The sequence below is a fragment of the Vombatus ursinus genome, unplaced genomic scaffold, assembly GCF_900497805.2.
Source record: "Vombatus ursinus unplaced genomic scaffold, bare-nosed wombat genome assembly UNPS02000580.1, whole genome shotgun sequence".
Lineage (NCBI taxonomy): Eukaryota > Metazoa > Chordata > Mammalia > Diprotodontia > Vombatidae > Vombatus > Vombatus ursinus.
In genome coordinates this window covers 9,022,922-9,035,721 of record NW_020940358.1, presented here as the reverse complement: position 1 = coordinate 9,035,721, position 12,800 = coordinate 9,022,922, and the positions used below count along the sequence as shown (strand labels likewise).

The window sequence follows — 12,800 nt, the reverse complement described above, 5'->3', positions numbered from 1 at the left end:
CTCTATGGACTTCTCAGAACCCAATATCTTTGTCTTTGGATAAGAGAAGGCTGTATATGTAGTGTTAGCAAGGGAGCTAGATAGATTATTGATCCATTATTCTTTCTCTGCCTCAGGATTTTAGTCTTTTGGCCAAAAGACCTGTTGATTGGTACAAAATACTCCATCGATTTCAGATGTCTCCTACTTCTATGAACACCACAAACCAAATCAGTAACTACATCTTTTACTGAGCATCCCTATGTCTATGGCCTTGTGTGTTCATTAATTTATCAATCAAAAAAGATGTATTTCGCATCTATTTGTGCACTGTGATAGGCATTATGGACACAAAGCCAAATTCAAAATCCCTGCCTTCAAGGAGTTTATAATCCACTGGAGAGATTATAGGATCTTAAATTTAGAGCTGCAAGTGATTTTAGGGGCCATTGAGTCCACCCCTCAGTTTACAGATGAGGAAAATAAAACAGAGAAATTAAGTGACTTGCCCAGGGTCACCCAGTTAGGAGGTATCTGATTTATATGCTTCCTGTATCAAAGGCAACATGGTAGATAGGATGATAGACTTGAAGTCTTTCTGTGGTCATCATAATGCAAGTTGAGTTGAAGGAGATAGAGCACTGAGGGGAGATCAGGAAAGGCTTCATGGAGGAGATAGCGCTTGAGCTGATCCTTGAAGGAAGTCAAGGATTCTAAGAGACATAATCAAGGAGAGAGATTCTAGGCCTCTGGGTGACTTATGTGAATGTACAAATTGGAGATTTAGGAGAACAACCCATAGTCCAGTTATGAAAGAAACACAAAAAAAAAATATGTAGGAGTTTAGGTAGGTGGAAGAGCCTTAAATGTCAGACTTCAATATTGGAAATTTATCCTGAGACCAATGCAATAGATGCAAGAGATGATTGGAAGAAGAGTGAACAAGACACAGCAACTGATAGAAGATGAGGGAAAGGGAACAGTCACATGGAACAGTTTAGAGAACAACTGAGGGGAAAATCGTGTCATCCTGACCGTACACTCAATAGAAGTCTAAAGAAGAACGTGATTGTTGTGGATTATAGTCATCCAGGGAAAATTTCCTGGAGGAAATAAGCCTTGAGCTAAGACTTAAAAGTTGGATTAAGTGTTGATAGAGTAGAAGAAAGAGGTCATTTGAGAAGGGGGTAACATCATAATCAAAGGTGATATGAAGACAGAAATATAACATAGTTGGAGAATGAGAATGGGAATGAATAATAATTAGACTAGCGAATGATTGCACAGGAGAGAAATCAGGAAAGCATCTCTATAACTGGTTTGCTCATTGTTCCCTGAACCCATCATGCACGTTTTCATCCCTGTGTTTTTGCCTATAATGACTTCTCCTTCACTCTTGCTTCTACCCACCTTTCCAAGTACTCCCAATCATTAAAGGCCTATACAAAGCCCATCTACTTCCATGTAGCTTTCTCTGACCCTCCACTCCATGTCAATCAATCTATCTTCTGAACTTCTGCACCACTCTGGAATGGGATAGACTAGATTAGAATAACTGAACCTTATGCAGTGTTTTTAAAGTTTCCAGAATGCCATATGTATATAATCTCATTGAATCCTCAGAATACTCTTGTGAGGTGAGTATTGTTATCCCTGTTTTACAGATTAATAAACTGGAGCTCTGAAAGTTTAGGTTGTACCACAAGAGGAACTAACTTCACATGATAGATATAGTACTGGGTGTGAAGTCAGGAAAACTTGGAATTTCAATCCTGCTTCCAATACCTCCTAGCTGCACAATCCAGGGCTAGTCCTTCAATCGGTCTGATTTTTGGATTCCTTATCTGCAAAAAAAATGGGGGATAACAACAGCTATGCTAGGTTGTTGTGTTGTTCAAATGAAATCATGTATGAAAAGTTCTTAGCAAACTCCAAAGTGCTATATCATTTTCATCATTATTAAATGACTGCTTTCTCATAGTCATACACTAGTGAGTATTGAAGGCTAGATTCTCCTAACTCCAAACCCAAAGTTCTTTCTACTGTACCACACAGTAGGACAGCTGGAAGATATCTGAGACAAAACCCTATCTGTACTCAATTCTGGAGACACAGAGATTACTCAGATCACACTTCTATGAAACTCCCAATCTTATAGGAAGAACAGAGTTGTACCCAAATAATTATGATGTTAATTAGGATACAATGAATGCAAATGCTATGAGAAATGTGAGGAAGAAGAAATCATTTTCAGCTGGGGAATTCAGAAGCTTCATGAAGGCACCTGAGATGGACCTGAAAAGAAATAAAGGAGTCAGTCCCTAATACATAAGTGGTGAAAAGATATGAACAAACAATTTGCTAAGGATTCACAAATTATCAATAGTCAGTCAGTCAACAAGCATTTATTAACCACTTAAAAACTAGAAACGTTTGCTCTAAATTAATCATAAGAGAAATGCTCATTAAAAGAACTATTAGGCTTCATCACCAAAATAAGCCAGAAAGACAAACTATGTAGATAGTTTATAGATAGTGGTACATGCCCATAATCTTTCTGTTGGGGAGGCTGAGGCTGATGTATCTCTTGAGGTCCCAAGTTCTGAATGCATTGGCCTAAACTGTTCAAGTGCCAAAAGTCACTAAGTTTAGCACCAGTATGGTGAGTACTTGGGAGGGGAGGTCACCAGGCCCTCCAAAGGAGGGATAAACCAGCCCAGATCAAAAATGGAGTAGATTAAAGCTATCAGTGGCAGGATCGGGCTCATAAGTGACTGCTGCACATCTAGTCTGGGCAAGATAGGGAGATCATGTCTCCCCACCCCAAAAAATTAGTGCAGGATGGCACTGTAGAAAAATAGGCATACTAATATGTTTTCAGTGGACCTATGAATTGGTCTAATCTTTTTGGAAATCATGCAAGAAAAGTCACTATAGCCCTTCATATAGGTTGACCTAGAGATATCATTACTGGAAATACATCCTAAGGAAGTCAAAGGCAGAAAGAAAAATCATATATACATATATGTATAATGTATACATATACATATGTACATATTCATATATTCATAGGTAAAAGTAATGATAGCTAGTATTTATATAGCACTTTAAGGTTTGCAAAGCACTTTACAAATATTAATTCATTTGATCCTCACAACAATCTTGAGATATAGATGCTATTATTTTCCCCCTTTAACAAATGTGGAAATCTAAGCTGAGAAAGATTAAGTGACTTGCCCAGGGTCTCATAGCTAGGAAGTGTCCAAGAGTAGATTTGAACTCAGGTCTTCTTGACTCCAAGTTGAGTGCTCTATCCACTGTACTTACCTGGCTGCCTTTTTAAGCTACAGAGCAGCACTTTTTTTAATAGCAAAAAACCTAGAAATAAAATGTGTTCCTATAAATTGGGGAGTGGTTAAACAAATTGTGGTATATGAATGTAAATGTTATTGCACAATAAGAAAAAACAAATGTGAGTAATTTAAAGAAAAATAGGAAGACTTGTTTGAATTGATTCAGAGTAATTGTAAGCAAAACTAGGAAGACAATCTACACAATGACTATAATAATGCAAAATTTAAAAATACTAGAATTAAGCCAAATAATTAGTAATTGTAGTGACCAATTTTGGCCCTAGAGAAGTGGAAAGGAAAGATCTCCCTCCTTTCAGTAGATAGAGGATTGCAGGTTTGTTGTATACATTGTCAGACAAGATTGCAGTGTTGATTGATTTTGCATATAAAAAGGACTTATGTGGGGGTGAGGAAATATCCAGAAACAATTTTTCTGAAAACAGAAGACATCACACTAAAATTTATTTTTTTTAAAAGGCAGGAAGGCAAACAATATGAATAGTAGGAAGGCAGGAAGGAAGGAAGGAAGGAAGGAAGGAAGGAAGGAAGGAAGGAAGGAAAAAAGAGAGGGAAGGAGGAAGAAAGGGAAAAGGGGAGGAAGAGGGGAAGGAAGAAGGAAGGAAGGACTTAAACAGATGGAGATTGTGAGGATAAGTTCATTCCAGGAATAGTAAATATCATGAAAGCAGGTTGTAAAGAGAGAAAATGATGAATCCTCTAGTTTGACCTGAGCACAAAGCATATGAAAAGAGTAAAAAGCAGGTCTCTCCCCAGAGACACTAAGATCTTTGAGGGCAGAAACTGTGGCTCTGCTGTGCACAGATTCTTTCCCCCAGTGCCTAACTCAGAGCCCTGGGAGCCCAGACATTTGTGATGTCAATGATATTGTAGCAAGTTCATAGGGTTTAGAGAGTTAAAATGATTGGGAAGTGCTCTGCTCCCCTAACTCCTTGGAGGATCCAAGTCTATGACTCTGACACAGGAATATTATCCACTGAGAGATGTTTCCAAAGCAGGGGAGAGTCCTGTTCTTTGACAGAACCAACCTGGAGTTATTCTTTTGCCAAATCCCAAATTTCTATTTGAAAAATGACTTGGGAGAAGAAAAAGGTCAGGAAAAGTATATTGGTATGCAGGTGCTTTTATTTAGAAGACACCTTGGTTCTTTAGAGCTACAGAAAAATCCACCCCTTTGGTCCATTATAAGCTCAGGTTCAGGGTTGACCAGACTCATTTTTCAACCATTCGTCTGGAAAGGATATTTGGAAAAGGCTCGATCTTTTGAGCTGAGATGGAAATTCAGTCCTAATGGACTCCCAGTGAGGGTTAGGAGAGGAGAAGTAAGAATTCTTCAATGCCTAATAAAATGCATTCATTCCATGAAGGTTTATTTGCTTTTTAAAAATCACACCTGTGTCTGAATGCTAACTGCTCCTTCAGGATGAAGTTTTCAAACAGAAATTGTTCTTGGCTCTTTGCACCTGCAAAGAAAAGGGGGCAGGTTGATATTTGAGAGTTGAGTTGAGTTGGGTTGGGATTTTTTGGGTTTTGTTGTTGTTGTTATTGTTTGGGGTTCTATTTGCTTTTACATTTCTGACCTGGACTGGATTTGGACAGGCTTAAATACCAAAGAGGATATTTCTTTCAGAGAATTCCGAGGACACTGACTATAGATTTTCTACTTAACTTTGGTGATTTCCCCCCAAAATCAGCTAAGTTGCTGAGGCTTTTCCAAAGAGAGTACAAATTCTGAGCTCCATGGTGCTCACCAGTCTCCAGATTTCTTTTGTTATTCTAGCCTGGTTTGTGATATACCTAAATGTACATTTCTCTCTGACGGTAACGTGTCAAGCTTCCTTCACATCCTGATCTTATGCACTGCAAACTGATCAAACTGAGATGATATTTGTAAAGAGCTTAGCACTGTGCCTGGCACATAGTAGGCACTATTTAAATGCATATTCTCTTTTCTTCTCCTCTCCAAATGAATGAGAGTATTCTTCATAAAGGAAGTGTAAATAGGATGAAACTTACTGAGAACCTCCAGACTTCTAGGCCAGTCTCTGCATGAACAAGAAATGCTTTACTGAGCCCCATTCCATGGCATATTTTTCTTTATGAAAGCTCAACACTAGGAAACAAAGCGAGCTGTACTGATTGGATTTCCCCCACCTCCCTTTTTTTTGTCTAGAAAGTTCAGCAATACACAGTCATCGTTCAGGCCACAGATATGGAAGGAAACCTTAACTACGGCCTCTCCAACACCGCGACGGCCATCATCACAGTGACAGATGTGAATGACAACCCACCCGAATTCACCACGAGCACTGTAAGTACCAATCCATCAGCGCAGTGATGCATGGATGAGCCCTGTGTTTGTTATTCATGGACGTTGGATATAGCTTGTCTCTGTTTCCCTGTTTGGCAGATAGAAGGGACTTGATAGATAACAGTATAACAAAGACTTGGAGCAAGAAAAGAGAATGATTCATGAACCAGCAAAACTCTAGGGCCACCAGAACCTCTGCAGTGTGGAGGGGAGTCGGAGACTGTGCTGAGGAGACAATCTGATTGGGGAGAGGCAGATCGGATGCTTTGCTAGGATTGGGAGTCAACCTAGTGGCGTTTGTCATGCATGAAGGATGGCTGTAGACTCGAGTTGTTCCTGGGATAGAGTGGCTTGAATACTATTTCAGAAGCACAAATAGTTTGAGTGGTGATGTTTGATTTGCTGGAGAAATGAGGATCTCATGCACGATGTTTATCAACTGTACGTGGTAGTTCTGTTCTTGTGCTGGGTGTGTGAGTGCATAGGATAGACAGGGGGTAACTTTGAGCAGTGAAATTTTGTACACATATCCTTAGGAAGGCAGTAGCCTGTCCAGAGTTTGTCCTCTAATGCTGGCAGGCCAAGAAAGACCACAGAAGACAGATGCCTGCTCTCTGGTTTCTTTAACCTTCAGCATCTGTCACCCCTTGATCAGGCAGACCATGTTTTCACTTGTTTCTCCGCCTCCTATCCTGACCTCTTGCCTGGGACCTGGGGAATCAGACCACAGAAAAGAAAACTTTTTTTTAGGCAATTGGGGTTAAGTGACTTGCCCAGGGTCACGCAGCTAGTAAGTGTCAAGTGTTTGGTCTGAGGCTGGATTTGAACTCAGGTCCTCCTGACTTAAGGGCTGGTGCTCTATTCACTGTACCACCTAGCTGCCCCAAGAAAACTTCTTAGAGAAGATGTCATGACCAGAAGTCTTTATAATCCACTAGTGATGTAAATATTATCATAGCATCTTTAGAAGCTCTGGAAGGTAGGAAAGGTAGGGGCAGAGGAGAAAGAAGAGATAGAATAGTCTTGAATATTCAGCAAACTTACTTAAATCTCTGTCCCATGGCCATAGTTAACGGAGAGTTAGCTACATCAAGTAATAATTGGCAAAAGTAGATAAGGATACAGGGTAATGATCAGTCAGTCAATAAACATTTATTAAGTGCCTACTAGGTGCCCAGCATGGTGCTAATTATTTCTGTATGGACTACAAAAAAACCTGAATATCTGCATCCTATTTGTTAACTGTGTGACCTTAGAAAAATCACTCAAGTTTTCTCAGTTTCAATTTTCCTTCTGTAAAAGTAGAAGTGTGACCTAAAGGCTCTCTAAGAGCTAACATTCTATGGTCCTATGACCAACACCTTTATGGAGAGTAAGTCAAAGTTTTGGATTAAAGGGCACAAAGCTCTCTTAGATCAGAGATTGAGAACTAAAATCAACCACTCAGCTCACAAGCAATTTATTAAGTGTTTACTATGTGCTAGACACTGGAGGTACAAAAAACAAAAATGAAACAGCCCTTTCCCATAAGGAGCTTACATTCTACAAGGAGTCCTTGTCCAACCATATCATTTTACAGTTGGGGAAACTGAGTCTCAGAGCAGTTAAGTCATAGATTTTGAGCTAGAAGGAGGCCATCTAGAACAAATACCTCATTTTATAGATGAGGAAAATGAGGCCTAGAGAGCTGCTGCAATTTGCCCTAGGTCACAGGGGTACTAAATGACAGGAGTTTGGTTTGAAGTCAGGTCTTCTGACTCTAAAACCAGTGCTCTTTTCATTACAAATGTAATTAACCCAAGGTCACATAGGTCATCACTGGCAGATCCAGGATTCAAACCAATGATCTCTGACTCAACACCAGGGATCCATCCCTTTCAACAAGTGTTACTTAGGCACCTTCCATGTATAAGTACTTGTGCTAGGCACTGAGGGGGAGACAGAAATGATCAGACAAGCATATAGTTAGAGGTTGAAGAGATCTTAGAGGTCAACTACTCTGACCTCCTCCTGTTGAAACTGAGGGCCAATGAGATCAAGAGCTCAAGGTCATGTAGGTTATAATGGACCACACTCAGATTTGAAAATAGATCTTTCCACTCTAAACCCAGTGTACTATGACATGCTGCCTCTGAATAAGACCCAGTCCCTGCCCTCAAGGAGTTTATAATCTAGGTAACTGAAAAGAAAAAGTATGGATTCACAGGAGGGAGATTACTTCCTGAAGTGGGGCTCAACAAACAGGGGATCTGTGTTTTTTCTTTAAGTAAAGGGGGTTATAATTTGGCAGAAACAATAAAGAAGATACCCAAAAGATGTTCATGGAGAGTTCCTACCAACATATTCTAGGCAACCAATAAGTGTGATAAGATTGCTGCCTATACTGACATACACAGTGCCCCAAGTTATTAAACTCTAGTGCCATTACTAAGGTCTCCTGCCACCACAGGTCATTTTCTGCCTGGGTGGTATTTTCTGTATGGTGCTGTGGAAGGAGCACTGGACAGGAAGTCAAGAGACTGAGGCTATTTAGACAACTCAAATTAACTTTTCTAGGGACTCTCCATAAATTTGCCAAATGGCAGAGAATGTCAAGGGGAGGAGGAAGAGGAAGAAGAAGAGGAAGACGAGGAAAAGGAGGAGAAAGAGGAAGAAGAAGTGGAAGAGATTTGAACTTATCTTCCTAAATTCAAATCTGGTCTCAGACACTTAATATGTGACCCTGGGCAAGTCACTTACCTCTGTTTGCCTCAGTTTCCTCCTCTGTAAAATGAACTGGATAAGAAAATGGGAAACCACTACAGTATCTTTGCCAAGAAAACCCCAAATGGGGTCATGCAGAATCAGACATGGCTGCAACAACTGAGCAGTAACAACAGTAGTCATGGTGGTAGTAGTGGTAGTAGGAGTAATAGTGATAGTGCGCATCTCAATAGTTTACATAGTACTTTTCCCTTGACAGCCCTGTGAGTCAGATAGTACTAGTATTATTATCCCCATTTTACAGATGAAGAGACTAAGATTTAGAGAGGTGAGAAGAGTTGCCCATGTTCTCCCTCCTCATCTCTTCCTGGTTTCCCTGGCTTCCTTCAAGTCCCAACTAAAATCTGATCTTCTAGAAGAACCCTTTCTCAGCTCCTGTTAATTCTAGTGCCTTCTCTCTGTTATTTCCTTTTTATCTTCTATGTATTTTATATGTATGTGTTTGTTTTTTGTCCCCCCTAATAAATCATGAGATTCTTGAGGATAGGTACTATCTTTTGCCTCTTTTTGTATCCCTAGTCCTTAGCACATAGTAGGTGCTTAATAGATGTTTATTGACTGCCTAACTAGTAAACATAGGAGCAGGGGCTTGACCTCAAGTTTCTGAATCCAAGTTCAGGTGTTTTCTCTCTTTTTTTTCTTTTTTCATTATTCTACATTTACTTGGGATTTTAGTCTCTATTTCTTGAGGGGGAGAGGCTTCCCCGAACAAAATCATTAGGTTCTATATCTGATGTGTGGAAAATATGTCCTACACAGAACACAAAAGCTATGTATGACTTACTGTAGTGGGCAAGTTGAAGTCTCAGGTGTGAGTGACCCTGTCACTGGATGCCTTGTGACAACCACCATCTTCTGTTAGCATTTGAGTGAAAAACGGATGCCATCTAGTGGGGAAATGGTGGCTCATCCAGTTGGGAGCCCTGAGATTCCTCTGGAGCTAGCCTAATACCAGACCCCGCAAACCAGTGGCAGCCTGAGTGGATTGTCCATCTTGGCCCCAGCACCTGAGGCTTTCAAGAGAGGGAGAAGGAGAGGCGGATGGAGACCAATCTTTTACCTAAGGCTGGCTCTAAGAAGCTTATCAGTCTGAGTTTGCGTCAGACCCATGAAAGTGGAATCAGCCAGAGAATCAAGTTAAATGGTTTGGAAAATGTTGATCTTCCCCCATTTGAAGACCTGTTTTTTATTTGCTTTCCTTCTAATGGGGAAAAAGCAGGAAAAGGCAAGCTAGGTTGACTCCTTGGAGCTGAGATCCCTGAAGGCATAACTTAAATGGTGGGGAATTTACAGGGCTATTATCCTAGGGCCTTCTGGAAAGTGACCCCTCTAATTTATTCCAGGGGGCAACAGAATCTCATCTCAGGCAGGTACCAAAATCTCAACAGGGCTCAACAGTTTCCCCATGACTGGCACAGGTAAAAAGTTTCCGCTTGTTAATTCACTTTAAATAATGAGATGGAGCTGAACAAGATTTCTACACTTTCTACTTCTTGGCCTCCCTGGGGCCTGAAATGCATTTTTATGCCCTGGGAAATGGACCAGAAAAAATTTTTTTTTTAAAACAAACTGGCACTGCACTGAAACTCATTGAGTTTTTGAAGTTAAAATGTGATGATTCAAGAATAAATGGCACTGCATGGAATCAAAACGTGTCATCTGCATTCAAAAATCCACATTTCAGATACAAAAGCAAAACAAAGCCATTCAACTCATTGTAAAAAGGGGCCACACTTGGAAAGACGCCAGGACAGCAAGAGAGGAAATGAGGATTTTCTTCCCTGGTGAAGCACACCAGCTCATCCCCTTCAGGGGTTCTTAATTCCTTGTCATTCAAAGGGAGAGTTCTTTGGGCTCCCTGCAGAGAGCCCCTCTCCCCTCCCATCCCCAACTCTTGGGCCTTGATGACTTTCCTTGATTCCACTGACAGGTTTCTCACCCCCAAGGAGAATGTTCTAGCCCAGCAGGAAGTGAGAAGGGAAGATTAGAACAGTCCAGAGAGGATGGGAGATTATCATTGGTAAGGAAGAAACGGATTTGCTTCTCCTTCTGAGATGACAGGCCTGTCTCTAGGGCAACGATGGCTTCTCAGTTACTTTAGTGATCACACCCAAGCCTGGGTCTTACCACATATGTTTTCATCAGTTTGGCTTGGCAGGGAAAGACTTAAGGAGGGAGGCTATAGGAGAAATTAAAGAGGATAAAATCAGAAAGAGATCCTGAGAAATACTAAGCCTGAGCAAGAAATTTAGGAGGCAAGATAGTGATATATGCTTCTGACTCCAGCAGTATCTCTTTTTTTCCAATAAAATTTTATTGATATACTTTGTTTTTATAACATCTATTATTTCTCAATGTATCACTGCCCCCCTCCCTCTCTGGGAAAACCAACTTTTATAATAAAAGTATATAAAGGGGAGGAGGAGTGCAACAGAATTAACAAACATATTCCCCAAAGTCTGTAGTGTTTCTGAAGGGTGCTTTTCAATTTAATTCAATTCAATAAACATTTATTAAGTGACTACTACGTGCCAGGCACTGTGCTAAGTGCTGAAGATACAAAAAAAGGACAATCCTTGCCCTCTAGGAGTTTATAATCTAATGGGGGAAGACAATATATAAAAGGAAGCTAAAAAGGTGGGGAGCACTGAGGTTAAAACCAAGCAGAACTCTTTATGGAAAATGGACACTTACCTGGAAAGATCTGTTGTTGTTTGTCCTTGGTTCTCAAAGAGGACCATGACTTTGGGAAGGTGATGTCATACTTTCAAGGGAATTGAATATAAGTGAGGCAGGGCTGTGCAGAGTCACCATCCTCACTGTCTCCTCCAGAGCACTCTACAAAGGAAGGCTTTATTGCTCCTCCCTCCAGCCCTCCAATCAGAGGGGAGAGGCCTTGAATATCAAAAGCTGAGTCAATGGGCTTGATGGTGAGAATTCATGTGACCAGCTTATCCAAGAGGAGGCATGATGTGTCTTCGAGTTGAAACTGAGCAGAACCACTGATGGAAAAGTGGAAAATTCATATTTTTTCTTTGGGATGATGATTAAGATTTTACACCATTCAGTTTTAATCACTTTGTTGCTGTTATTTTTCCATTTATATTATTGTAGCCATTGTGTCTATCGTTTTCCAGGTTCTGCCTACTTCACTTTGTATCAATTCATTCCCATGCTTCTCTGTAGTCATCATATTTATAATTTCTTACACTGAAGTAATATTGCATTGCATTCATATACTGGAACTTGTTTAACTGTTCCTCAATCTATGGTCATTCATTTTGTTCCTAGTTCTATCATTGCAAAAAAAAAAAAAAGTGCCCAGCACTGCTCCTTGGTGAGATTCATTAGAATCACTAATTTCAGAACTCAGTAGTTGGTACAGTTGATTGATCATCTAGCCTGGAGTTAGGAAGATCTGAGTTCAAATCTTGCCTCAAGACACTTACTAGCTGTGTGACCCTGGGCAATTTACTTAACTTCTGTCTGCCTCAATTTCCTCAATTGTTAAATGGGGATCATAATAGTACCTACCTCACAGTGTTGTTGTTTGGTTCAAGTCAGATAATATTTGTAAAATACTTAACACAGTGCCTGGCACGTAGGTACTTAATAAATGCTTGCTACCTCTCCCTCCTTCCCCTATCTTTAATGTGAGGTGAATAAATCCTTCCCTAAAAATACTGATTGAAATTATCTAGTTTACTTATGGGTGGAGAGGACCTGATAAGTAAATTAAAGTAGCCAAAATGATGGAGAAAATCACTTGTTTGCTGGGTGGGTGCATAGATATAATGAAGGGAAAGATAGGAGGGATAGATGGATCACATTTTGGAGAACAGACATATCAGTGTTTATTTTTGTTCCTACTGATGGACTGCTGTCAGTCTTATCTAATGTGGGCGGACAGGGACTATACAGCAATGTCCTGAATACACATTTCACTCTATTAAATGGGCAACACTGAATACTACTAACTGCCCATTGAAAATATTAGGATGACTTGGAGTCATAGGACTAGGACTTTGTGACTTATTACCTGTGTGACTCAGTTCAATTCAACAAATATGTATTGAACTGCTATGCCAGGCACTGTACTAGGTGTTGAGAATACAAACAAAAAAAAACGAAGAATCTCTGACCTACGGAGGGTAGAAAGGAATAAAACATGTGCATAAGTACATACAAAGTAGAAATAGAGTGGTGGGCATTTTAAGAGAGAATGCTAACAAGGTAGGGGGTGGGGGGATCAGGAAAGGGAGGAGATGACACCTGAGCTATGCTTTGAAGAAAACTAAATGGGCATGGAATATTGTATCTGCTCTCTGAGTTAACTAGTTTTACAGAACTGCATTTTCCCCCTTTTTTTTATTCTT

General features: G+C 40.2%; 1 protein-coding gene across 1 annotated transcript in view; it reads left to right on the top strand.

The window, feature by feature from the left end:
- The window catches only part of CDH4 (cadherin 4), a 1,142,022-nt gene that overhangs the window by 1,047,850 nt on the left and 81,372 nt on the right, over nucleotides 1-12,800 (top strand). The window contains exon 9 of the mRNA XM_027850675.1: nucleotides 5,524-5,661. Within this exon, the coding sequence (XP_027706476.1) occupies nucleotides 5,524-5,661 (138 nt within the window). The remainder of the gene's footprint in view (nucleotides 1-5,523; nucleotides 5,662-12,800) is intronic.